We start from the raw sequence: 27719 nt of genomic DNA, 5'->3' as shown, positions 1-27719 counted from the left end.
GTTTTCAATATTAATCTCATCCCTCTGTTGTCTATCCTCAACTCTCTTTTTTAACACCCCACCTGTAGTTTGGTGACTCGCAGCAGCTGCGCCTTGTGAGGATCCTTCGCAGCACAGTGATGGTGAGAGTTGGAGGAGGGTGGATGGCTCTGGACGAGTTCCTTGTCAAAAACGATCCATGTAGAGGTGAGTTATCTATCCATCAATCCATCTATCCATCCATCTATCTACCATCTATCCATCTACCGCTCTCTCTCTCAGAGGACAAATAGACAATTATTCTTTTTCTTTATTCTTTGTTTCCATTCCTTGAATGCTTTTTTTCTAATTAAGTAATTTACATTGAAATTTAAATGTGATTACTGTCATCAGTTTATGTTCATATCAACATAATTGAGGCTGCTGACTATAATTTCCATCATGTTAACTAGAAGGAAATCATTTACTTATACAGACATATAGAGGAACTCAACTTTTCTAAACTTGGTGTAGTGACAGTACACCAGGCATCACTGATGTGTGTGTCTGAGCCGATACACACTGGGTGCCACTCACTGTGAGTGGCATTCCCGAACACAGCTGAGTATGCAGGAGCGGCAGGATTGGAGTTCATGACCACACGCTGACTCACATTTGTCAAGTTGTTTGTCAGCAGGTGATGCAGTAAAATGCTGCCTCATCGTCTCACTGCGGCAGCATCCAAAGTTGGTGTTTTTGTTCCTCTTTCTCTAAACCACCTTCCTATAATACTCTTTCCCTCTGAGCTCATCATCTGATCCCAATACTTGATTTATTTTGTACACACACAGTTTGCTTCTGTTCTCTTGAAAGTTTTTTCCTCATCTATAATAAAGCAGTAGTATTGCATGTTGCATGATCCTCAGTTCTCCCATTTCCTCGCCTTCTTTTCCTCCCTCCCACCCTCCCTACCTTTCTCTCTTTTCTTTAGTGCAACATCCAGGACTTAAGATTCTCCGCTCCGATTCCAGTAGCTCCATCTCATCTCGTATAGGTTGGACTTCTTTGCTCTCTGTAGTTTGAAACCTTTTTTTTTAACCTCTTCTGGGCTCTCTCGTCCACGTTTCTTGTTTTACGTATGCTTCTCTGCCCTCTGATCTGGCCTTGTTGCTGCGTGCATTGCTCACACGAGACCCTTCAAGGTCACCAATATTCACACGTTAGAGTTAGGGTGTGTATGCGTTGCGTGTGACGTCAGTCCACCATATTGCTGTTTCACACTTTTGTCTTTTGTGTCTCTTTGTGACAGTCGCTCTTGAATGTTTCTGCTCCCGAGGTATCTAGACTTCCTCCCTCTGCTTCTCAGTCTGTCTCTTCGCTCTTCTCCCATTCATATGTCCACACGTCCATCTGTCAGTCTCGCTGTATTTACCTGCACCTGTCCTGGTGTCTAAGTGGCCAATATTCCAAGTGTGTGCTCAATTTCTAACTGCTTGAAGGTTGGGTTTGTCCATGCATAACATGTTTGCGTCATGCTTTCTCCACACACCCTAAAGCAGGATTTGGCCATCCCCTGGTCTTCTATAGGATGAAGTTTGTATTTTAAAAGAGGAGCCAATCAGAAACAGTGGGTAGTGATGCTCAGCTGAGGCAAAGGGACATGTCAGAAACAGACCTGGGTGTGGCCAGTCTGTTTCTCTAACGATTCTGCCTCCCAAGCTAACTCCTCTGAATGTGTTGTTGGTCACTGGGTCCCCTGACTGTTGTTGATGTGTTTTTTGGTTGTTGTTTGTTTTTTTTTGGGGGGGGGGGGGGTGTAATGGCATTGTGTTGAGTCGCCTGGCCTCACTGTTTGCACTGAACGGTTGCATTGTACAGCAGCTCCCTTTTTGTTTCGCACACTGCCTATAGTTTCACTCAATTTACTTCTCCCATACCTCCCCTGCATCTGTCCATCCCATCTCTCTCTGTCTCTCTTTTCTTCTTTCTTCCATTTTTAATGGCTGGCTTCTCCAGGCTTCTTGTCTGCTGAGGCTTTTGCATTACTTTCAGGCCATGAATGCTCTTGAGTGTCTTCTCATAAAGGGACAAAACCTGAATCACTTGGCTCTCTTTTACATAAGCCAGGGGTGTCCAAACTTTTTGCAAAGAGGGCCAGATTTGATAACGTGAAGATGCCCGGGGGCCAGTAGATCCTTCTGATGTTTTTTTAACCAGAAAAGTTACATGCAAATGTACACTATTAGAAAACAATTTTCATTGTCACAATTCTCTTTATTTTTCAAATGGCAGTGTAACCAAATATAAGCCACTCAGGCAGACGTGAACAACTCTAAAAACACAATTCTGCCTTTAATTCACATCTGGAGAGTCAGATAACATTGAACACTGAACTGTATGGAATACCTTAAATTTCCATGAGTTTGATAAATGTAATGCAAAGTTGTCTGTTATCATTCAAGATTAAAACAAGTAAATTTTGCTCTTGTCTTTTACAAGATCTACAAGAAAGGAGGAATTAGATTTTAGTGATTTATTTATTCTGTTAGTGCCAGCGGGCCATAAATAATACATTGTAAGACTGAAGTTGCGGGCTGTATGAAATCTTACCGCGGGCCGTGATTGGCCCCCGGGCCGGACTTTTGACATGCCTGACATAAGCAGACACGTCACGAATCCCTTCTGCAGCTTATGTCCTCAGTCCACACGTGTCTCCACAGCTTTTAATAACAGACATGAGTCCAAATCACAGAGCTTTTTAAAACCCGAGAAGAGAGGCTGTGCTTTTGGTCTGACCTCCCCTCACATTTGGAAATTAAAATGCGCAATCAAAGTGTATAAAATAAGACTTTTTCATAAATGGGGACACATGTCATTGCGTTTGGAAAAGTGTGGACATTTTTGAAAATGGGATTGTGGAGAACTAAAGGAATCTTTTTTCCATTTTGATTTTCCCTCTCACAATCATACTGCATCACAGATTTATTGTTATTTACAACACAATGATGAAGATATTTCATCACTGTACATCCTGCACTCAGGGTAACGTTGCGTATCATCATGGTTTAGGGGCTTTCTGTCAAAATTCTAGACACATCTGGCATTTAGTGGCAGTAAATTTAAACTGATTTAAAAATAATCATTCCAGCCATCTTCTGCTGTGTTTCCCTTAATGGGTTATTGAAATGAATATTAGTTAATCTATTTACATTTTTCCCTAAATCTACATGCACTTGTCTTCTGGCTCCTTGAAGTGCTGCATTGGATTCTTTTCCCCATAGAATAGATCAGTTTGTACAGAGACTGAAGTGAGCACACCGGACCTTTGGGTCCTAATGTGATGACAATGTGTCTCCATGAATGGATGATATTCTGACTTTTGTTGCGTATGGAAGAATTGATTGTTTTACTTTTACACATGCTACCAGTTCACAAGAAATGTACCAGTGCTTCCATAGCGTCCCACTCACCTGCACACATACCAAACGCACCCAGATGCTGATGTCTGCTGCCAAATGACTGCTTCTCCTTGCTTGCTGCCTCCGCCACCCCTGCTGAAGGAAACCGTGACTTGGCCCTGACTCACCAAGACTAACGCCTTCCCTCTCGCTTTCCAGCTCGCGGTCGCACCAACCTGGAGCTGAGGGAGAAATTTATCCTTCCAGAAGGAGGTCCTCAGGGCCTGACTACGTTCCGCTCCCGTGGTCGACGTTCAAAACCAGGCTCCCGTAATGCCTCGCCAACCCGCTCCTCTTCCTCCGCTTCCCACAGTGGGGCCTCTCTGCCCTCAGCTCCCTCTGCTCCCACTACACCGACGACTTCAGCATCATCCAGGGTGAGTTGAAGCAGCAGTCACTGTTGTTACTCTAAATATGATCTAGGCCAAATTTAGTCAGTTTTCTCTAGTCACTAGTTGTATAATGACTAGTAGTAACAACACAGGCAGCGTATTGCTGCTTAAAACACCATAATGAGATCAAAGACCTGGCTCCTTTCTCTAAATTAAAGTCATAACGTATCATGATGAAGGCACAATTCAATTCCTGTAGACTGATACATTTAAAAGTCAGGAGGAAACAGAGAAAGGAAACTTTGCTGTAGTTCAGACTTCAATGGAATCTCCTGAAACAGCCTCACATACGGGAACACTTGTGACCGCTCTATCGGCGGGCCAGAAGGCCCTCTTCTTCTGTTGCATGTTTACAGCTGTGGGCTAGAGGAGCAATGTCACTCCAAGGTCACTGCTGGTGGTGTTGCCTGATGTTGGGGATGTTTTTTCATGTGTCTCCACTGTCGTGTGTCTGTGAAAACTTCATTGTTTACTGCGTTTTTCTGTATGTGAAGTACTGTACCTGCATGGATAAAAACATTTTAATGGGTTTATGTTGCACAGTGTTCAGTTGTTGTCATCCTGTTGTTGCCAAAGTCACATTATTAAGTGTGAACATTTATATTTTCCTTTGTTTTGTCTTTTATTTTTTTTATCTCTTACCTTGACATTCAAATCCTGCTAACCTCTATATGAAATGTCCTTCCTGCTGTGCTGGGTTGACCACTACACTGCAACACTCTGCTGCCCTTCCACTGCCTCCATAACACCCTCCCACCTACAACTGCTTTACTGTGTGTTGCTTTGCTCCTTCCTTCCTTCCTTCCTTCCTTCCTTCCTTCCTTCCTTCCTTCCTTCCTTCCTTCCTTCCTTCCATGGTTCCTTCATTCAGTCCTCCCACACTCACTCTCGTGACTATGCCAAGCCCTGGCTGGCACACAGTAAAACTCCAACACCCACCAAGTGCCACTGCTGGCCAGATCTCAGCCACACCATCGCTGGGCTTGAGGTAACTCACTCACCCCACCTACCCCCCCCGCCTGTGTTTGTCCCGCCCAGACCCCAGCTGAAGGCACTAAAACACTAACACACAACTCAAACATCAATGCAGAAAGTAAACTGAAATTTGCAACTGTAATTGTTACGCAATTCAAATTTTGGGATCAAAAATATTTTGGTTTTAAGAGACAAGGGGACAGAAAACTGAGATGTTAATTTATTTGTTTTTCTCAACAAGGGTCCATTAGTTTTATTCTCCCATATATATGTTTAAGTAGCATGAAGATAAACTAGCCTTAGATTAATCAGAGATTACCAGTAATTGATATTATTAATCATTAGTTGTAGACTTAGCGTACTGGTAGATTGGAAGGTGCTGCCGGTGCTACTGCTGTATTGGCCTGTTTGTGACCATGTCTTTGTGTGTTTTGTGCCCTTTTGTTGGAGTAATATGATGTTCTGTGGTTAACATGAATGAAAAATGATGCAGGTTCACTGGGCTGATTCTGTGTGTTGCTACAGGGAGCAGCATCAGGGTCTAAGCTGAAGAGACCACCACTCCACTCAAGCCGAGGCTCATTAACGGGTGAAAATGGAGGGGCTACACCCACCAGCAAACCATCACGGACTGGTGAGACTCCAGAACACTTGTGTGATGAAACCATACACTTAAATTCTGACTAAAGCAAACAAACTAATTAAAACTGTCGTAATAAATACAGGCACGCACACACTGTTACACTTTTTTTCCAACATATTTCCAATTTCTCAGAGCAATAGACTAAGTTTTAAAACAGTCTGCTGGATTTGCTTTCATTCTGCCAGATCCAAAGCGAGGAGGATCCACTGTCAGCGGTGCCACCAGTCGAGCAGGCAGCCAGGCAGGCAGCAGAGCCAGCAGTCGCCGTGGCAGCGATGCCTCCGATGCGTCTGAGCTTCAGGATTCACGTTCAGTCTGTTCTGATGCATCCGACACCCCAAGGAGACCCGGAAGTGGGGCAAAACCATCCAAAATTCCAACCATCTCTAAAAAAGCTCCCAGCCCGAAGACGTCAGCAGCTATGAGAAAATAACACTAGCAAGAAGGCAATAGCAGCGGGCACCTGTAAAAAAAATTGTGCACTACGCTTTCCCAGCCCAGAGGATTGGAGAAGTCACCCTCACAAATGGACTGAAGAAATGTGGAGTTCTGTTGTGGTGGGCCCAAATTCTGTGAGGTCAGAATGATATTTTCCCCTTTAAGAAGTTGCCACTTCCAGTTCTTTGAAACCAATAACAGACTTGACAAGATGTTGCCTTACTTTGTGCTGCACTCTTCACACAAAGCAACAGAGGAAGTCTGTTCACACCACAAAAATACATGTATTAAAACCCAGACAGACAACAAAAGCTCAATGACATTCAGTAGAAGAAATTAATTGAGGCTTATTTTTTACTCGACAGTCAGATGCCTCAAAAAAAAAAACGAGTTAAAAACAAATATATGCAATGACTTTCACATCAATAATAAGCAAAAGCGTCACCTCAATGAAACACAACTGCAAGTGGAGAGCTCAGGAGGGGGAAACACTGTCCAACACACACACCCACTGGCATAACCAACACCACACAGACCCTTTTTGGTGCCGACAAGGCTACAATCTTGTGCATTTCGACGAAGGGCGGCTTGAACCATCCAGTAGTGACCAGAAGTAGGTCTTTTTTTTCTGGCAACATATGAAATTAACAGCACATTACTGACAGTACAGGACTGTTAACAAGTGTGTTTGCCAAGTTTCCACAACCAGCATGCGCTCTTCTCTGCAGTTTTACCTTCCTGTCTACACTGGGTTGTCCTTAGCAACCCAGCAGCACACATTCAGTGTGGTCTGCAGCGTGTGTACAATTGTTACAAGAAATGAGGTCATTAACTTGAGTAACTGTATGCAAAAAAATTTCATTTAAGAATGTCTTTTTTTTCTTGTTTTATGATTAATTTATAATCCAGTTGTATTTTCATTATCTAGCTTGGAAAAAAATCTATTTATTTTTCAGTTTCACCATTGGCAGAGAGTGATTTAGTATTGTGATTAAAGACATTGTGACTTTTCTTTTTGTACTGGGGAAAATGTGCTCTTTGGCATCAGCTGTGTGCTTTACTTCAATGTAACACTGATTTGCGTGGTCACTGACTGTAGTGGCAGCCTTCTTTGTTCTTTTTTTTTGTTTGCTAATGATTACAATTCCTAGATCTTGACCAAAGGGTTTTGCCCTTCATGTGGAAAGAGAACTAAGAACCTGAATTAAAACAGGAGATCTGGCTCAAGTGGACCAATGAGAGACAGTTGTCCCTTCCCAGTATCTCTAATTCTAGGCTTTTCCTCCAAATGTCCCATCATTGATGTGACTGAGATGTTTCTGTAATATCTCAGTGTAAGAGATGAAGTTGATGAAAATCGAATGAAATTACAATAACAAAACATCTTAAGGTGATTTTATTTATTTATTGTTTCAGTGGGGAGGTCTTGACTCACAGCACAGGAAATGACCACCTTTTGATGCTGTAATACTTGAGTGTGGTGACGTCAACATGGAGGTGTGTTACTTGGAGTCAATTGTGTAAAAGTATAAAAACATCAACTAAAATGTTAAACAATTTTTTCTGTTTTTGTATTAAAATTTGCTTGCAATACCCGTGTGTTGCTTGTTTGTTATTATGTGTTGTGTGTTAATTTATTGATGTGCGCCAAACTGGGCCACACACACACAGACAGAAGCACACATCTTAACTGCCTCCTCCAACTGCCAACTGTTCCTGTAGTCTCAGATGTTTGTCTGAGGACATTCTCTACCCTTTTGCCTTTCACACCAGTTGTTTTTTTAGGGTTTTCAGTTTATCCTCCTTTTTCATTTTTTCATCATTTTATTGTCCTACTCACTCATTAACTCACTCACTCAATCACTCACTTATTAACTCACTCAATCACTTATTAACTCACTCACTCACTCATTAACTGACTCATTAAAGCACTCACTCATTAACTCATTAAAGCACTCACCCACTCACTCATTAAAGTACTCACTCATTCACTCACTCACTTATTTACTCACTCACTCATTTGGGACTCGCCCTTTAGCTGGGACCACATGACGTGTGGTTACTTTGCTTTGGTCAGCCTCATTCATGCTTTTTAAAGTGACCAGCAGCACCAGAACCCTTTGATGAACGACTGCTCCAACGTGGGCTGGCACAAAGCTCAACTTCAGGACTATTTTAAGCCCTTTCTTCCATTTAAATTCTTTTTGTTTAAATACACACTAAATGTTATTTGCAGTAGGTCAAATTCAGTTATAAATGAATCAAAAGGAAACGCAAATCCTGCCTGCTGAATAACTTAGGGTGTGGTGTTTGTTACCCTTCTTTTCAGCCAAAACATTAGCTATTTATGTGATTTTTGAATAGAAATGATCTACCTATCTGCCACTAGTTCCCTTAAGCTATCAGCAAGCAGTGCATCCCACTGAAAATTAATTCAGACCTGGATATCACAATATCCTTTTCATGTTTCTAAGCCTTGCAAGGTCTTCAGCAGAAGGGGAGAACACCGGTGTCTGAAAGGAAGTCTGTCACTGTAAAGTTGCCTCCGTCATTTTGGGAAGTTTTTGCTGCTCTACTGTGCACGCACGGGAGAAAACAGGAAATTTACTCTCACTAGCCAGAGCAGCAGCCTGTGAATCGGAGAGGGTCTGGCCATGTTCATGTTGGAGCTGGTTCCTTTTTCCCACAGCACTGATCCTCCTGAAAAAAGGTGGTTATAATCCCACACGGCCGTTTAGGGATCACCATCAAGATTCTTTAGTTTCAAGGTTCCCCACATGACTGAGGTGCAGACTCCTATCACCTCAACTTAGCTGATGCGAAAATTAGGATTCTTTTGTCATTTTAACGCCCAAACTAACTGTACTTTTTCCATTTCTCATTGTCAGCTGTCCACACGCAACCTGTGTTGAGACTGTATTTGTGAAATGAGATGCTCCGCAGCCGTTCGTCATCCTTCCTGCCAAAGAGCATTTTAGCCAGTGGTCATGAAACCTCACTGGTTGGAGGTAAGAACAGAGATGAGGTCTCCCAAACCACTGGGAGTGGTCACAATGTGATGTCAGTGGCAGAAAAAGTCTTTAAAGAGGTCTAGAGGCGGAGGCTAATGGAAACTCCCTCCTGGTTCTGTACAATACTTCATTTCTGTCGGGGTTCCACACCGGATCAGCTCTTCAAGACCACACTACTAACGCTGACTGTCTGCAGGTTGTACAACACATCTGAGACCTCTCCCGAAGACCGCTAACAGGAATTTATTTTCTGGAATTATCTTTTTTCCAAATTGGTTTAAGACAGACCTCTGGAACCTCAGAGATGTGTGGGTGGGCAGTGCCTTGTGAATGGGTGCTGAAGAAGTACTGAGGAATGACAGGAAACACTGGAGACCGTCTTGCTCGGCTGCACTCGTGTGAACGTTATTTATTCGGAGTCCTGAGTTGGGACTGAAAGAGCTTCTTCGACCTCAGAGGCACCTGCTTATGTCTGAACTGGTTTTCTATCCACTGCATTTGTGACTTCAAAAGCAGTAGTTGGGTATTCCATCAGGGCTTTAGAGGATTGTTTATCTTCAGAACACAAAGCAAACTTGTAATTATACCCCCACTCTCATTATCTCTGTTCCTCCTGCTGCACAGCCAGGGCAGAAGTGGATCCGGGAGGGGAGGGAGAGATAAACAGAGTGCTCCTCTAAAGACGAGGCAAAGATCACCGGTGAACAAATCAAACAACTGGAGCGCAGGAGAACACTTTGAAAACACGGGAGCCAACATTTAAATGGACGTTTCGAATTATTTGCCCCAGAGAAGAGTCCCATCATGACATCAGAAGCCTCCTCGTGTCTTTACAGTATCATGAATCAGCATAAAAACAATGTCTTCCGGGATCAGACAAGATCTTCCAGAGGCCACCTTCATCTTCTGGAGACAAGGACCCTGCTTCTGCTGTCCCTGCTGCTCCTGCTGCTGCTCTCCATGTGGAGCCAGCAGACTGAGGCTGCTGTTCACTCCAGCTTCAGAAGGCTCAGCAGCCGGGAAAAGAAGGAGATGCAAAAAGAGATCCTATCCATTTTAGGTCTGCCTGGAAGACCACGACCTCATCCGCCACTGAGGCCTCCTTCCTCAGCACCTCTCTTCATGCTGGACCTGTACCACGCCATGGCAACTGATGGAGAGGATGAAGGCAATGAGATCATCGTGAATGGACCCGGTGTTGGGAGGTTTGGAGCAGGACAAAGGCTGGCTCACGTCAGCTACGCGGCGCCTCCCACCCTCAGCACACACACGCCACCGTTGGGCACCATGGTCAGCGAGGCCGACACCGTCATGAGCTTTGTGAATCTTGGTGAGTATATCAGCGACCCAGCAGGGTGAGGCGGTCAGCAGCTAACACTGACCAGTCTGACCTCAACGGGTGAGGTGTGACATGCAGGATAATATGGACTCATTTCTCCTATAAAGTTAGATAAACTGGATAAAATATTTGCAAGTTAAGAAGATCTTTCTGTTATTGGTGATGAGATTTGCCATCTGAACCCAAGTTTCTGTTCAATCTGCACAGTCCCCTGACTGATGCTTATCTGTCAAACTAAAAAAGCACATTTTCTCTGCTGAATAACTTCCTTCCTGCAGCTCTTTGGGAATGGGACGGCGACCCAGCCCAAGTTCAGTGTAAGGAAAAAATCTTCTCTGTGCTCAGGATCCACTAAAGCTCCAAACTCCCAAATCCTGTTCTCTAAGGAAGACGAGAAGAATCCTATTAAAACATCAATCGTCCCTTCAGCTAACTGACATATTTGCAGTAAGAGGAGCATTAACGGAGGGAATTTGGCATTTGAGTGGCATTTGTGTTAAATAATAATCCAACATCAATTGTGTACAGAGGATACATACAGAATGATACGACGAGGGGAGTTTGTAGTAAGATCAATATTTGAACAATGCGTTTACGTGAGTCTTAACACTCCACAGACGTATTCCTACACTAATGTTATGAATGTGAGTATCTCATCCAGGCTAAACTAGGTGGCAGCGAGTGTTCATAGCGTATGCACATATGTGTGGTGAGCTGCAGCCGGTCAGAATTAAAGACACCACCGACACACCAAAGAAAAGTCAGAAGAGTCTGAAAATGCTGCTGTGGAGGGAGTGAATCTAAAAATACCAGACAGGCCTGCAATTAGTGGTGCATGTGCTGAGCCCCAGCTACAGTCCTGGGCAATAGATGTCTGTAATTACTGCTATCTTTCTGTGTGCGTGCGTGCATGTGCACCAGACACTGGTGCCAAGAGTTCCCGAGGGGTCACACTCATCCAGTCTAGGGTGCACCCACCCCTGCACAGCACAGCTTTCACATTTAGATGTCATGTTGTTGGGTGTTTCATGTTGTTCCTCAGCACTCTGCCCTTATGAAGCACAACATGAATGCCATGTAATCTAATCATTTTTATCTTGGGCAATAATATAATATAGATTTATGTACAGTAGTTTCTGTCTGTCTTCTTCTGATTTTGCTTTAGTTTCTCTTTTATGACTACGATGTGCATTTGTAATCTGAAACTTGACTACAGCTGTCAAATAAATGTAAATATAATGGAATAACATGAGTTTCTACACTGATAATTCAGTGGCATTAAAGAAAACTAGCATCAGTATCTGAAAACATAACAATAATCTACGGCTCCTCCTCTCAGTGGAGCAGGAGCGTGACCTCCTGCAGCCTCGTCCGTATTGGAAGGAGTTTCGGTTCGACCTGACACCCCTCCCTCAAGGTGAGACGGTGACGGCAGCAGAGTTCCGGATTTATAAGACCCTGACCATGGGCCAGAGGGCTAATCGAACACTTCACATCTCCGTTTATGAGATCCACAAGGAAAACAGACACAGGTGACGCACCGTTTTTTTCTGGTTTAAAGAGGGAACATGTCATCTCCTCAAACTCAGACTTCCTTAAACTTTTAAAGACCACACAAATTTTGACTTGGAAACCAGTTGGTGTTGCAGCCCCTACGATGACATGTGATACGGCCAAATTCCAAATTATGCTGGACAGTAGTTCTCTGCTGCTGCAGCTCTTTTGGCTCCTGGATCAACTTGATGTTGATCCAGGAGCCAAAAGATCAACTTGATGTTGATCCAGAGCTGCTCTTCTGCCCACTTCAGTAGTAACACGCAGGTATTGGACTTGTTGCCTCAGCTCAGATCAGTGTGGCCTTTCTCCGAGAACTGCTGCACACAGTAACTATCAGTAAATTAGCACTAAAAACCAAGCCACAGGATCAGACTACTGGATAGAGTCTCATCATCGATCTGAAATTGACATTCTGGAATGGAAGATGAACAATCAGGACTCAAAACCGAAACCATCTGACCAAAATGAGCAATCTGAGGAAAATGGTCTGTAAAAATGTCTAAATTTCTGTTTTCACTGTCATTCTGGGGTATTGAGAGTAGATTGATGCATGTTTATTTGACTTTGTACAGACTACCATAACAAAATAATGTAAAAAAAATGAAAGTAAGTTTCTTTTTGAAGGGAGCCAGGCTTGGTTCTTCTTGATGTGCAGTCGGTGCCTGCAGGTCAGGAGGGATGGCTGGCCTTTGACGTCACCACAGCTTCCAACCACTGGCTGCTCAACCCCCGCAGCAACCTGGGAATACGTCTCTACGTGGAAACAGAGGAGGGTGGGAGTTGGCTTCCACATTGCATCATGGGAACAGCCATATTTCTCGTTCTAGCTGTAGTTCTTTAATCTCTGCTCTCCTTTCTTCATATCATCTCCCAGATCGCTCCTTATCTGCCGGCTGGATTGGCTTGGTGGGTCGGAGGGGTCCTCGGTCCAAACAGCCATTTATGGTAACCTTCTTCAGGGAGAATCAGGTCCCCTGTCGACCGCCACGAGCTGTTAAGCCTCATCCCCGCAGGAGGAAACCTAAATATGACCTCCCAGTCCCCAGCATTCAAAGTTAGGTGTTACAGTCCAAGTCCAGTCCTGAGATCTACTTCACTCTTTAAAAAGAGCAGACTCACACACACACACACACACACACACACACACACACACACACACACACACACACACACACACACACACACACACACCTGAATGTTGTCAAGTCAACAGCAGATTATCTTCTACAAACGGTGAGTGTACCATTTCTGACCCATCTCTACAATTAGGGTGACTCCAAACTACAAATTTGTTTTCTGTTTTTGTCCTTTTGAGAGCACAATTCTCATATTTCACACTAATAAAATGTAGCTCTGGTACGAGAAACCAACAATAAACAGGAACGTCACCTTTACAGTTAGAACCGTTTTTTTAAATGTAATTGATTGTTTTCATGAAAGCTAAATTTAGTTTAAGACATACAGATACTGACAGTGATTTTACATGAAAGGTTAATATGCAGCCATGACACCTGACAGTCAGATGTCTCTGCACAATTAATCCAAGTAATAATAACTATTTATGGTACTTATGATTATTTTTTTCTAAATAAATGTTCTTTATTCCATTTTCAGACAAGAGCCCCATCAACAGTGGTGGTCAGCCCTGTAAAAAACACGAGCTGTACGTCAGTTTCAGTGATCTGGGATGGAAGGTGAGAGCATCACTTGGTTTGATCTGTATGGACGTGTAGATGCTGAGAACGTTCCCTCTGCAGGTGCAGGTAGAGGAGAGAATAGGCACACAGAGATACTGAACCAGCAGGGTGACAGAAACCTGTCATGTGATCATGTTTGTGTTCTCCAGCAGCCTGTTAGCAGCGTAGCTATGATGGCTCCTCTCCCCAAAAAATTAGAGGGTTTGTAACTACACATTAGTAATCACTGTTAGTAATTTTAGTAATCCAAAACCAACACAGTTCGGCCGTATTGATCATTGCTTATCTTATAGCTGTGAAAAAATGACACACTAGCAGGTTTTGAGGACAATTAATTAGAAAAAATAAAATGAGTTAGGTTAGGCTCTTTTAAACAGGAGAGTTCTCTTTTAAAACACTCTTTATTACCTGTCTACTAATGATGGGATGTACCAAAGTCTGGAGCACTAAAATAACGATGGCTCTTGTCTCAGGACTGGGTTCTGGCTCCAACTGGTTATTCAGCTTATTACTGCGATGGCGAGTGTTTCTATCCCCTCGGTTCCTGCATGAACGCCACAAACCATGCCCTCATCCAACAAGTGGTCAGTTATTTTATCATACTTGGCAGTCTTTAACCTAATTTTGGATTATTAACATAATTTTGTGGCGATGTGGCAGGTCCATCTCCTGAAGCCAGATGAGGTTCCCAAGGCATGCTGTGCTCCCACCAAGCTCAGCCCCATTTCTGTCCTCTTCTATGACGATAACAACAACGTGATCCTCAAGAAACACAGAAACATGGTGGTGAAGACCTGTGGATGTCTTTGACCCCTTAATGTTCCCCCACTCTGCCACCCAGAGGTGGGTCGAAGAAGGGAAGTCCACAGAAACCAGTTCCCCCTGGCAGACATAGGTTGGACAAATCTGATGTTCGCACTGATTATGAGGAGTTTTAGCATTGTAATATTATTCAGAATTTGATGACTGGCCATTTTTAAACCGTACAAAAAATACTGCAGACTTCCTGATATGGGTTGAATATTTCACCGATTTATCACAAGAAATGCTAATCGAATACATTCAATTTGTCTCAGTGATGTGTGTTTTATTGACTTTAATAGCTACAAACACACTTTAATAGTCAGTTTTAGTTTGTAATCAAGTCTGAGAGGCAAATGATACCGATGCCTGCTACCCAGGTGAAGAATGGCTGAGGAGAAAACATCATCAAAATAAGTAGATAATATTTATTTGTTTCATAAAAACACAGATTTTTACAAGTGTGGCGCAAATCACATTGCAGTAAATATTAACAAGATTTTTTTAAAAATTGTGTATACATTGACATTTGAAGAGCCTGTGCAACTAATTTTCAGAGATGTGTTGATTCGCCTGTGCAAACAAGCCTTTAGTTGCAGTTTTGTAGTGAATGAAAGTAGAAAAAAGAGAAATCAATCATCCTGACGGCCCCTGGTGGTTTGTAAAATCGTCTCTCCTCCATGTTTTAGGAAGTACTCGTTAATAAGTGAAAAGACCGGTCACACTAAATACCGTTCCATTTATTGAAAGGAGTATGTTTTAAAAAAAGGCAGCAAGCTAATGAATATATAAAGACCCAAACTTTAATTCTAGCAGTTTTCAAATAACTCAGAAATCCAGTAATTTAAATGATCTTTAAGCGATGAATAACCAGAATGACCACAGCTCATCGTAAACACGCTTATTATAATTCATAAAATAAAAAGCTTTTAATTTGCAAAGCAATACTAGAGATGTGTCCAAGATGTTGTTGAAATGAGTCATGGGTATTAGACGGAGGTTGAAACAAACAAACATTCAGTGAGGTCTTAACAGTGAGGTACGCTCAGGAGGTGGGGACACCTGTGGCAACAGACTTTGGAAATATTTTCTAGAAATGATCTTCTGAAGTTAACTTCAAGACATATTTGATCATTTAAATGCACAATACTCTCGTTCAGTCTAATTGCATTTCCTCGTGGAATATGATGAAACTGACTGGGCAGAAGAGTGAATGCGCCACCTATTCTCTGGACACATAACCACATATTAGAAAGATGTACATCAAAAACTGTTTATGATTCAACATTTCCCACTGGAGTCTCCTAAGTCACAATTTTATTCAGCATTAACTTGCACTATTGCCGGTCCCCTCCTGTGTAGAATAACAAGGTAGTAAATGTAATAAATACAAAACTGGGTGCTGGTGTTCCTTTTAGCCCCAATCAACTTTTTGTTTTACACACTTGAAAATACACCACACAGTCACACATTCACCCCTTCCTCCATCCCATTCTATTGATCTTGAATAATAATGGGTCCAGGTGTTCACCCTTCAGATGCCAAGATTCAGCATTTTGTCCGTGGTCGCCTTGTATCTGCAAGTAAAACATAATGTTAGATTTTTAATCAGTTGATGTAGTCAAAAAGAAGCATCACTGGTACATCCCTTCGATACAAGCCTCTATGATGAGTGGACCCCCCCCCATAAGTCCATAATGGGTTAAACCTTCGAGACTTTCATCTTATCACAAACAGCGACATCTGCTGGCAAAGAGGAAGACAGACCAACGGGACAAGCAACTGAACTGAAAACACCAACCTTTCAATATTAAAAGGCTCATTTCTGCAATACAGTATGTATGAAGGGCAACAATGAAACAGACACAAAGGATGCAGGTGTTTCAGATGGAACATTTTTAGTGTCTTACCCAAGTTAAGTCAGCGGTCATTCATGCTTGAACATCTGCCAGCTCAGGAGGCATGGGAGATTTAGGATGTTTGCTCTCAAAATGCTGTTTGAAGGTCTTTGGGTCAGGCATTTGAGTCTAGAGAAGAAAGGCGCAGATGTTATAGTCAATTTTCAATCATTTTGGCATCTATAAATACAAAAATATAGCCATAAATGGTAGTTGAGCCACTCATGACACAATTATAGTGGTAAATTTGCTCTTGATGCAACCTAGAAAGAGTCACTCATTTTCAATGAAAGTAAAAGAATATTTGATAAAAATATGTCATCTGCCAGAGCATTTTTAAGTTAGAAAGTTTTGAAATCCAGTTCTAATTCAGTTGTCATGATAGCTACGTCCATGCAGTAGTGTCTATAGTGGTACTATAGGTCAATTCAGTATAATGTATTTTTGTATGTATTTCTATGCTCTATGCCTCTCCTCTACTTCCCCTCCCCTTCCCTTCCCTCTACCTCTCCTACCTATTCTATCCTCTACCTTTCCTCCACCCTCTCCTCTCTCTCTACCCAGCCCCCCATCAGCAGGAGGGTCCCCCTACATGAGCCTGGTCCTGCTCAAGGTTTCTTCCTGTTAAAGGGGAGTTTTTCCTTGCCACTGTTGCTTGTCTGGGGTCAGGCCCTGGGATTCTGGAAAGCGCCTCGAAACAATTCTGATTGTAAAAGACACTATATAAACAAAGATTGATTGATTGACTAATGCTGCTATTTTTTTTTTATATATATATATATATATATAATATATATATATATATATATATATATATATATATATATATATATATATATATATATATATATATAAATAAAATACTGAACTCAAGCTCCCCATGCCTCATATCAAGGGTAGGGTCTACATAAATGAGATGGAGCAGTGGCCCAAGTGCAAAATTAGTATTAAATAAGTATGCAATATAATGCCAAAGCCAGGAACCTGATATTTTTAAAAGGGAAAGCAATGGATGGACCAACTGATATTCCATTTTGTAGTTCTGATCCCAATGATTGCTCTACTTAAACTGCCACCAGCAACGTAGGGCAATAACAAAAGCATATTTTCCAGTTTTCAGTTAACTCCATTCCAATAACTACCGTGAAGGTCCCTTCTGATCTGTTAACATCTATCATCGAGCCATTTATGAAGCAATACAAAAGAAATGAGACTCCATGTCATTGTCCACTGACCCGGCAGACAGGGCAGGTGTGCACCAGTGCAGCTTTTGCAGCACTCTTCTGGTCAGCACCCTGAGATTTCTTCTTCTCTGCTGCCTTCTTCGCATTTTTCTGTTGCGACTGAATCTTCTGCTGCCCCCGAGCCATGGCCCTCACCGTGACCTGGACAAACCACAGCTCCACTTTCACACATCGATCCAAGTCACACTGGTCATATCAGGGTGGGTATACATTTAATTATTCAAACCAACAATTCTGTTAAGAGACTGAAGATGCATGCGAGAATTTGTGACAAATGCATATTAGTCACATGCTCAATCAAATCATACATGCAGGTAATATATCAGCAAAGAATGATGCCATTAGAAAGAGAGAAACCAAGACGATGGACATGCTGTATAGCTGCTAATGGACTCGCTCGTGTGTCCCTATTATTAATTAAATGATTAGTACGGTAATATGTACATTTAGATAGTTAACTGTATCAACCTGATAAAAATGTAGCACTAAATCAGAGGTTTTTGTTTCAATATAAAACTAGACTGAGTACAAAGTAAGACAAATGAAACTCATGTTATCATTGACTACAACACATTATTGCACATCTATTCACAAATGTCTGCAAATACAAGTTGCTGTTCACTTACATGAAGGGCACCATCATTTTAACGAGCTAAAGAAGGCTAAAATAAGCGGGTCAATATAGCTGCCACACCGAGCCAAAGCTGATTTTACCGCACAATGTTTGCTGGTCCTGCTGGCCAGTTACACATCAGCGGCAGCAACAAAAAGTCCTAAATAATCGGTTTATAATGTAATGAGAATGTCACGAAAGGCCTTGCGCAAATTACAAACACTGCTAGCTAGCTAACATTACATGTGACTGGAAGTTACTGCGAACTACTTTACTGTGGGAGTTCAGACAACACAGTTCGTAACCAACATAACATCCATATTGTTGGAAGAGAACAGGAGGCTAAAACCCGATAACAGCGCGCTTCGGTTCCGAAATTATTTACCTTTGGGTTCCGACTGTTGCTTCGAGCGTTGATGGTCTTCTTCTCTGAATACCACAGGAAGTTGCCGACATTTGAGCCATGGAATGGCAGTTGTGCGCCCCCTGCCGGCCTGGAGCTGAATTGTAACGATATAATTAGTGACCTTTAGAACGTCACTTTTCTTGCGCCCAACAGCCTTGGAAGGTTTGTCTTTCGAACTTAAAATTATAGAGACAATAAATTTAATTAAAAAAAGGTATGAAACGTATTGTATTTTTATAAATTGCTCATCTCATTTTGAAAATATGACTTGTATGAAATTTAATTTAAAAAAATCTGTCATAAGTTCCATATCAAACCCATATAGTCGGAATCACTATATGGTTAAATATTACTAGCAATAATATGAAGTGCTTTTACTGTGTACTTTTGGAGAAGTACACTCATTAATTACCCATCTCATAGCTCAATTTAATATTATATTTCTCTGTGACAATGATCACTCATTTTTCAGAAACGTAAAAATACGAACAAATTACAATTTAAAATTTAATTTAAATTTCTGTAAAATTAAAATAAACCCCAAAGGACAGCAGACTGAACTACAGCGTCACTGTCCTGAGAGCATTGGATATTGATCACCCAGTGACATTAATAGATTAAATAAGACAATTTAAAAAGACAACAAGCAGACTAACCAATTATAAATCATTGCCTTTTTATAGTGTTAGGAAGAAATTTAACAAGTCACAACCAGTTTTGCTTGCAAAACATGACATTTGTGTGAATTCTGAATTTGTCTTTTTCCCCCCCTCAAAATAACCAAAAAATCCAGACGAGTTTGTTTTTGAGGCTAGTTTTATTAATACTTTTCGCTTTTGTTATTGCTTATTTCTCATTTAATTAGATTGTTTATTCCTTTTTTTCATGTGTTATGAACATCTAAGGTTGTCCATTAATCTGCCTCAGGCACCAAAAGGGCTAATGTGATCTTTATTTACATGCATTGTTAAGCACATTTTTAACATTGCATTTAGATTTTTTTTCTTTAAGTTTGGAGTAATAGCGATTTTAAAAGGTCACACTAACTTTAATGACTTTATTTTCCACTGACTGAACATTAGAGTACTATGGGAATAAATGTGAAGAAAAACATTCAGAGGAAAAAAAAAAACAGGACAGTCGAGTTACTTTGTGAAATTTACATTTCCACTGAACAAGACAGAGAAACACATCATTAACAAACATGATGAGTTCACCAATGTTTATCCTTTGCAATATATACATTTTGAGTTGTGAAAAAATACATTTACAAAAATGCACAAACTAAGAGTGTTTGTTTTGAATGATCAAAGAGAAAAAGATGAACAGCTCACTAAAAGGAAAACTGATACACACAGGGCACTAAAAGGGAAAATGGCATCTGGGAAAGGAAAAAAAGTGTCATGTCAGTCAGCGGGGACTGACATGACACTTGGGAGGGGGGGGGCCCAACCAACATGAATTTGCAGAGTGGAGCTTTAAAACCAAAGCTCTCCACAGACTTCAAAATAACTGCAAGGTTAAGCAGAATGTATGGTGCAACTGCATTAAATATACTACACGACAAACAAGTGGTCAAGTAGTCTGCATTGATCATTGAAGCTCGGTCCTAAATAAAGGCTCTAATCTCTAAAACAGTGGCTATTCAGAGTGCAGATCAGTCTGCTCAGATCCATATACACAAGTTTTTCAAACATTACTTAAACCACAAGCTAACTAATCAAACATTGGTCCACTTGAGGGCAGAGATACAAGAAAATCCAGGAACTTACATTTTGTACACTTAAGTTCTACTTCCATCCAAAGAAAACACGACAGATGAGGCAACGTTGGTGCCGGTGCTAATAAAACACGAATCCCTCTAAATCAAGCTTGCTCATTTTAAAGAATCACAGCATTACACATGAATGTCAAGATGAAGAAGAGGAAAACAATGAGGGAAGGGAAGCTATGACATAATCATATTTGACAATTCTCAATACTCTAAAAACAACTTGTCTCAAAACGAGTCTTGACACCTGCGTCTCTGAAACAGCAGCAGTTTAATCTTGTGGAAAAATTTGGGAGGAATTTCTGGTTTTGACATTTTTGCAGGAATTTTTACATCCAGTATTGTCACATGTATGCACCACCTGTTATCCACCATCAGACAGGACAGAGTGGAACCTGTCATTGGTGACCTCTTCCCTGTTAACTGCTCATTAATGTTTGAACAATTAACTGTACTCATGAGTCTGTCTACTTCTTAACACTGACTTATTGTATAAAGTACTTTATTTTTTAACTTAAGATTTCCAAAAATGAAATGATCAAAGCAAAGTTTCAGAGGTGATGAGGTTTCCATAGGAATATTTCTATGCACTTACTGAACATGAAAAGCCTACACACTTCCAGCACTGAAAACACACTATTAAATATACAGTATTAGTGACCCAATTTCAGGATGAAAAATCAAACATCCAATCAAATGAACCTGGACCTAAAATAGTTCTGTGTTTAGTACATGTGGAGAAGAACTGACTTTCTTATAAGGTGGTGAACTTATAGAAAAATTATAGATTAAAAAAAAAACACAGGAAAAAAACTAAATGTGTCTATAATATGATGCATTAAATTAGTAAAATAAATAAAAATATAAAATACTTTATAAAAAAGGTTATTTACAGAGGACCAGCCCCCACTACAGAAGCTTCACTCAATTGTCAACAATCTCCTGCTGTAGTTTCACCCCTGACAGATGCACAACTATTGTCTGTTTTTTGTAAGCTTTTTTTTTTTTTTATGCGTGTCTGAGGTGAGGATGAGCGAGCCAGAGAGCCACGTAGCTTTTTCAGATGCTGTTAAGAGATCCTGGTACTGAACTGTGTTGAGATGAATCTGGCCCGGTACAATCTGAAGGAGGAAAAAGTGAAGAATCACGTTAAATACCATTTAACATACCACATCAGTGGTGGTCATCATGAAAAAGGTTCTTAATGTCAGCTAGCTGCAAAAATTCCATTAGTATTCACAAAGTATGTGAAGTGTTAATAGTTGTGTCTCACCATGGGAGGAAGCAGATGTGTAAGTGCGAGCATGAGGAGGGATGAGGATTGAATTCAGCTGGGGCTGAATTGACAGCTCTGGAAACGAGAACAGATATTACATTAACTAGATGATGGCAGTGGGCGAATGTTAGGTGTCATTTTTGCTCATTTGAAGCTACAGATCAGCTCAACAACAAAAATCTCTGAACCTGTGGGGCTGAAATTGAAGAGTAATGGCAATTCTCGGCCGTTGGGCAGTCGTGTGTTTGGTTGACGCAGTTCATCAAAGAAAGCGTGCGAGCAGGCTTCAAATGGGGAGAATCGGGAGGCTGGCGTGTACTCCAGCAAGCGGGAGCACAGAGTAATGGCTTCTGGAGGGGTACGGGGTTTGAACACCTGGAAAACAAGACACAAGTGGTGAATATGTTCTTCACAGCAGCTTAACAATGGATACAGGGAGTGACAATGTCCTGCTGATCTTACAAATGAATATATGCACTCAGGTGGTGTTTACCTTGGTCCATGGATGAGCTTTGATCTGGGGGAATTTGAATTCTGTGTAGTTTGGGTTCATCTCTCGGATTTGCTCTCTTGTTGGGGTTCCCAGCACCTGAAAAACAGATTAAATTCAACTAATGCTAAAATCCAAATAAATATATCAAATGCTGTGACATTTTCCCCCCATCATAGCCTGCTATTCATAAAAAAGAAAGAAAGAAAAAAAAAACAGTCGATAGAACTCACCTTGATGATCTCCACTAGCTGGTCTACCCCACTGTCCCCAGGGAAAATAGGCTGTCCAAGCAGAAGCTCAGCCAGAACGCAGCCTGCTGACCAGATGTCAATGTTTACTGTGTAGTCTGTGGCACCAAAAATGAGCTCGGGGGCACGATAATACCGTGAACAGATATATGACACATTAGGTTCACCGCGGACCAGCTGCTTGGCACTGGAAATTCAGAAAAAATAAAAGCACAATGTTCAGCAATAATATCCACGCTCCAAGAGCTAATCAGGGCACCGACTGTAAACTCTGATGTTTTGTGTTATTGTGAGTAGAACTACAGATACTGTTCATACAACTACTATATTCTTTTTGAGAAATACAACTAATGTTTCGGCTCCGATCAGTATAGTTGGATCCCAGCTCACCTGCCAAAGTCGCACAGCTTTAGGATGGCACTTTCAGGATCAACAAGTAGGTTTTGAGGCTTGATGTCTCGATGACACACGCCCTGGGAATGGATGTAAGCCAGGCTACGGAACAACTGGTACATGTACACCTGGGGAGAAAGAGCAGCAGATAAAAGTGACTTATTACCAGTATGGTGGGTACAGATTCAACTTGGTAGATGTTACAAAAACCAAAGTGCAGTGAAATTTGAAAACTAACCTTGACGTATGTAATGGGAATGATGCTCTTGGCTTTGTTGAAATGCCGAGCAACCCTGTACACAGTCTCAGGCACAAAGTCCAGCACCAAGTTTAGGTAAACCTCATCTTTCTGTGAGGACACCAGAGAGAAATAATAATTTGGAAAGAAACATCAGCCGCTCCAAAAACAGTGATTGCAAATTCAACTTTTACGTCTTAGGTATTTTAGATTGGGTCATTATTCAGGCCGTTCATATATGTGAAATTACACGTGTATGAAACACATCTTAACACTCTCAATTATAATTCTGACATAAAGTACAAGGGTAAAGAAACACACTTTACCTCTAAATCAGCTGGGAAAATAATATTTTTACTTAAGAGGAAAAGGTCTATTAAACGATTCTGGAAATTAAACATAATAAATCCGTGACATATATTATTTCACATATTTACTGATTTTAGGACACTAAATGTTCAAATGGGGAAATGTATTTCTCTCTTTGGTCCAATATTCTGGCCACTAAATCTAGTAGCTATAACAGCCAGGTTTAATATCATCTTTAAGCAATAAAAATATATTGCAGTTAATAGCAGAGGGATGATGGACAGCATCTATAATAATGTTTAATAATAAATATTACATACAGTGGTATGGGAAAGTTTGGGCACCCTTGACAATTGGCATTATTTTTATTCACCAATCATTGGGTGTTTTAATTCACAACTTAATTTTGATATATCAAATAACTGATGAACACAATCATATTTCAGCAGTGAAATGAGGTTTATTGGGTTAACAGAAAATGTGCAATATGCCACAAAACAGAAAAAGGCCTGTGCATAAATTTGGGCACCCTCATAGAAAAATCATATTAGTGTTTAGTAGAGCCTCCTTTTGCAAAAATAACAGCCTGTATGAGTGTCTGGATCCTGGATGATGGTATTTTGGCCCATTCCACCTGGCAAAACCTCTGCAATTCAGTGATGTTTGAAGGATTCCGAGCATGGACAGCCTGCTTCAAGTCATCCCACAGAGATGGCCATTCCAACACATTGTACTTGTTTCTCTGCATGAATGCTCGGGTAGATTTTGAGCAATGTTTGGGGTCATTGTCTTGTTGAAACACCCATCCCTGGCGCAACTTCAACTTTGTGACAGACTCTTGAACATTATTCTCAAGAATCTGCTGATACTGAGTGGAATCCATGCGACCCTCAATTTAAACAAGATTTCCAGTACCAGCACTGGCCACACAGCCCCAGCATGAGGGAACCTCCACCAAATTTTACTGTGGGAAGCAGGTGTTTTTCTTCGAATTCTGTGTTCTTTTGCCGCCATGCATATCGCCTCTTGTTGTGACCAAACAATTCAATTTTTGTTTCATCAGTCAACAGTATCTTATTCCAAAATGATATTGGCTTGTCCAAATGTTCTTTCGCATACCTCAGGCGACTCAGTTTGTGGCGACTATGAAGAAAAGGCTTCTTCTGCATCACTCTTCCGTGCAGCCTTTCCTTGTGCAAATTGTGCTGTAGCGTTGACCGATGCACAGCAGCACCGTCTGCAGCAAAATATCCTTGCAAGTCTTTGGAGGTGGTCTGTGGGTTGTTTTTAACCATTCTGACCATCCTTCGTCTTTGCCTCTGCAATTTTTCTTGGCCTACCACTTCTGGGCTTAACAAGAACTGTGCCCGTGGCCTTCCATTTCCTCACAATGTTCCTGACAGTGAAAACTGACAGCTGGAATCTTTTGGACAGCTTTTTGTAACCTTCCCCTAAACCATAATGCTGGATAATCTTGGTTTTGAGGTCATCAGAAAGTTGATTTGAGGCTCCCATGTTGCAGCTCTTCAGACGAGCGTCAAACAGAATGAGAACTGGCATTTGGCCACCTTAAATACCTTTTGTCATTATTTTATGCACCTGCCAATTAAGTTCAAGGCTTAACGAGCTCACCAAACCAATTTTGTGTGTCCAATTATCTTGTGATGACTGGTTACAGGCCATCAAAGCAACAAAATGACAAGGGTGCCCACATTTTTGCACAGCCTATTTTTTACATTTGATTTAATTTCATACAATTGCATACTATGAATACTTAAAATCTGTGTTTGGAAATCAAGCTAACACTTGGCTCTTATGGGCAAATGAAGGACATGCCACCAAGATAAGTTTGTGTGAAGTCAGAGTCCATTATTACAACCTCAGAGGGGGTGCCCAAACTTTCTCACACCACTGTAGTGTTTTGTACTTATACACCTTTAGAAATCATACATGTACAGGACTATACATTAAGCATATGTTGAGTGAATTGTTCAGCTTCATCAGAAACACAAGAAAAAAAAATATCAAAACCCACATTTATGCTCCCACAAACTTCCATTCCAAGACTAAAACCTGAGGCGCTTCTGTATTTGTCACTCCACAAAACAGACTATTTGACACAACAGCATATAGAAATGGTCCCAGAAATAAGAAAAAAGCCTGTACCTTCTCACCACTGGAGTAGAAGAAATAACGTAGTCTGACAATGTTGCAGTGATCCAACTTCCTCATAATCTGCAGTTCTCGATTCTGTAAAACAGGAAAACGCAAGAGCAGACAATGTTCATCATCAACAGGTACATCAAAAACTAGTATCAATCTTTCAGTGTTTAGAAAAGAACTTTATTGTTGAGTTGAGATCATAAGAAAACAGAGATACAAGTATACTATAGCCTGACCTTGAACCTTTTATCTTGTAGGACCTTCTTAATAGCCACCATCTCTTGGCTGTCAATGAGGCGTGCTTGGTAAACCACACCAAACGAGCCATTACCTATCACCTGCAGGGGTTCCAAAATCATGACAAGAATGAATCGGCCGATTATTAAAAAGATCATTTGCTGTAGCTCTTCTAGAGGTATTATATTAGCAAGCTGTAAAAACTGCATTCAATTAAATTACATTTTTATAGTATATAAAGCTCTACTGTACTACTATATTGCATAATGTGTGTATATATTTTTCAGAATTAATAAAATCATTGCAGTATGAGTAACAAATGTGGTCATATTTCAGATCGAAAACACACCAAGTAATTATAAGATTAGAATATTGTAGCTTCCTATCACACCTTGAGGTTAGGATAATAGGACTCACACATATGTTGAGGATAAAAGTCTAAGGAACAGAAAGATATTGGTAGATAAATCTATAGAATTTCTCTGAGACATCATCTCACTTACCTTGATGTCAGTATAGGAAACTTCTTGTGGGCGGTCTGGTCCCTGACCTGGGGTGGCCACGACTGTTGTTACTTTCCCACTGTCTCCTAAAAATCAAGCACAATTATTTAGTGTGCCCTATTCAGGGTACATGATTAGGATTTGTGAAAACCTCGATCTATACATCATAGCATATTCACTGCACATTAGCATAGCAAAAACACTGACACTTTATTGCAGATATGCGTGTTAAAGACCAGGAGTGACCACTTCTTTCTCACCTGCAAGATGGTCAACACTGACAACAGCATCAATTATGATATTAAGGTCTTTGATGGTGTCCCGCGAGATGCCTATTAAATTGGAGATGACCCCAACAACACATTCTATCTTGAATAAACTATCTATAATAGCTCTACATTAAATACAATAATAATTCCATGTCGGAAAGTGAAAGCATCATCTCATCCGGACACGCACGACGTGCCTCACTTGATCCCTCTGGGTGTCGGCCACCTGCTGCCAAATCTTTGCGTGACGACTGACCTTGGTGAAAACGCACCATTTGGCCATGCCACAGTCTCCGAACTCAAAAAGAACCGAACATTAAACACCCAAATATGTGCATACAGGTCGACTGACAACAAAGGAAGACAGAGCCCGTTTTACTGATGACACAGTGGAATCTTACCAAGCCTGCTTTAAACGTTAATATGAAAATTAACGTTGTTTCATTTGTTTGAATGTCCGTCGAACTGAACTAAAGACAGCGGGTTGCTAAACGAGCCACATGTAAAGGGAAAAACATCGAACGATGGAGATCCAAAACCAGTGGCTAATATTAGCATACGAACTAGCATAACCAGCATGTTGGAATACCGATTATTTAGCAACACTGGCATGTGTTTGTATTTGAGGAGATAAAAATATCATAAACACAGTGAACATAACTTACTAGCAAGTTTCACGTTAGAGCATCCCGATGAACTGCCACCAGAGGCCTGGGGGACTCCGGACTTTCCTGTGCTGCCAACCAGCACAGCGGCTGAGCCGGCTGTCGCAGCAGCGATTCCTGGCACACCTGGCGGCTCAGCAAACGAGCTGGTCCTGGGCCGCCCGATGCCGCTCATATCTCTTTGAGGATGTCAGCTTTTTCTTTTTTCGCTGACTGCGATCGAGCGAGTACCAAGAACAACTATAACCGATTACACGTTGAAAGAACACCAACAATCACGGCGACTATTGCCGCCGGGTCACTCGGCTGATAGCTGTTGCTAACTAGACGCCAACAGCCACTTCGCAATACAATCTGGGAAATGTAGTCCATAAATAACCCCATTCTTTTTAAACAGTGGAAAAGATTTATTGTTGCATGTGTCATTAGAAAATGATTTGACTTTTTTTTTGCAGATGAGGTTATATTCGTGCAAATTTAATATAAAAGCATTGCTACATTTAAAGAGAACGCCACAAAACATTATTATGGCTTCTGGACCAGTGATGTTATTTCTTGTGTAGTTTTTCTGCCCCCCCCCGTATTCATCTACAGGTATCACCGCCTTCATAAGCTGTATAATGACCTCCGACTCCGCTGACCCACCTAACCCGACTCTACCAGCAGCTTATTTGAAACAATTTTGATTGTAACAGACACTATTTAAATAAAGATTGATTGATTG

General features: G+C 41.1%; 4 protein-coding genes across 29 annotated transcripts in view; 2 read left to right on the top strand and 2 right to left on the bottom strand.

The window, feature by feature from the left end:
* Positions 1 to 7457, top strand: part of macf1a (microtubule actin crosslinking factor 1a) — a 140618-nt gene extending 133161 nt beyond the window's left edge. For 10 of the 22 annotated variants that reach the window (XM_057034643.1, XM_057034645.1, XM_057034646.1 and 7 more), the window contains 7 exons: positions 69 to 186; positions 950 to 1012; positions 1268 to 1294; positions 3576 to 3793; positions 4680 to 4796; positions 5309 to 5417; positions 5612 to 7457. In XM_057034643.1, coding sequence (XP_056890623.1) covers positions 69 to 186; positions 950 to 1012; positions 1268 to 1294; positions 3576 to 3793; positions 4680 to 4796; positions 5309 to 5417; positions 5612 to 5859 — 900 coding nt within the window. In that variant the 3' untranslated portion in view covers positions 5860 to 7457. The remainder of the gene's footprint in view (positions 1 to 68; positions 187 to 949; positions 1013 to 1267; positions 1295 to 3575; positions 3794 to 4679; positions 4797 to 5308; positions 5418 to 5611) is intronic. The other 12 variants (XM_057034651.1, XM_057034652.1, XM_057034653.1 and 9 more) reach the window with 5 other exon arrangements.
* An 895-nt stretch (positions 7458 to 8352) lies between these two features.
* On the top strand, positions 8353 to 15285 carry bmp8a (bone morphogenetic protein 8a). Its single transcript, XM_057034657.1, has 7 exons — positions 8353 to 10205; positions 11554 to 11746; positions 12396 to 12544; positions 12646 to 12825; positions 13386 to 13465; positions 13942 to 14052; positions 14129 to 15285. Exons 1-7 carry the CDS (start codon positions 9680 to 9682, stop codon positions 14276 to 14278), a joined length of 1389 nt encoding a protein of 462 aa, XP_056890637.1. The 5' UTR covers positions 8353 to 9679; the 3' UTR covers positions 14279 to 15285.
* zgc:91910 (Zinc finger protein 706-like) lies at positions 14684 to 18539 on the bottom strand. 5 transcript variants are annotated; one of them, XM_057034663.1, is made up of 5 exons: positions 18410 to 18445; positions 18038 to 18073; positions 17403 to 17552; positions 16180 to 16296; positions 14684 to 15846 (listed from the first exon to the last, which is right to left on the bottom strand). In XM_057034663.1, exons 3-4 carry the CDS (start codon positions 17535 to 17537, stop codon positions 16201 to 16203), a joined length of 231 nt encoding a protein of 76 aa, XP_056890643.1. In that variant the 5' UTR covers positions 17538 to 17552; positions 18038 to 18073; positions 18410 to 18445; the 3' UTR covers positions 14684 to 15846; positions 16180 to 16200. The 5 variants fall into 5 exon arrangements, with proteins under 5 accessions (XP_056890643.1, XP_056890644.1, XP_056890641.1 ...); XM_057034664.1 differs by lacking the exon at positions 18038 to 18073 and having other exon boundaries at positions 14684 to 16056; positions 18410 to 18539; XM_057034661.1 differs by lacking the exon at positions 18038 to 18073 and having other exon boundaries at positions 14684 to 16015; positions 18410 to 18539.
* Positions 18540 to 19228: 689 nt separating this feature from the next.
* LOC130526758 (glycogen synthase kinase-3 beta-like) lies at positions 19229 to 27335 on the bottom strand. Its single transcript, XM_057034658.1, has 11 exons — positions 26996 to 27335; positions 26062 to 26147; positions 25558 to 25659; positions 25325 to 25408; positions 22850 to 22960; positions 22609 to 22739; positions 22201 to 22405; positions 21971 to 22066; positions 21666 to 21852; positions 21475 to 21552; positions 19229 to 21322 (listed from the first exon to the last, which is right to left on the bottom strand). The coding sequence occupies exons 1-11, from the start codon at positions 27168 to 27170 to the stop codon at positions 21261 to 21263; spliced, it is 1317 nt and encodes a 438-aa protein (XP_056890638.1). The 5' UTR covers positions 27171 to 27335; the 3' UTR covers positions 19229 to 21260.
* Between the last annotated feature and the right edge of the window lie 384 nt (positions 27336 to 27719).

Source organism: Takifugu flavidus, chromosome 6, assembly GCF_003711565.1.
Source record: "Takifugu flavidus isolate HTHZ2018 chromosome 6, ASM371156v2, whole genome shotgun sequence".
NCBI classification, from domain to species: Eukaryota; Metazoa; Chordata; class Actinopteri; order Tetraodontiformes; family Tetraodontidae; genus Takifugu; species Takifugu flavidus.
Note: the sequence above shows the minus strand (reverse complement) of the source record. Positions and strands in the feature narration are given on the sequence as shown.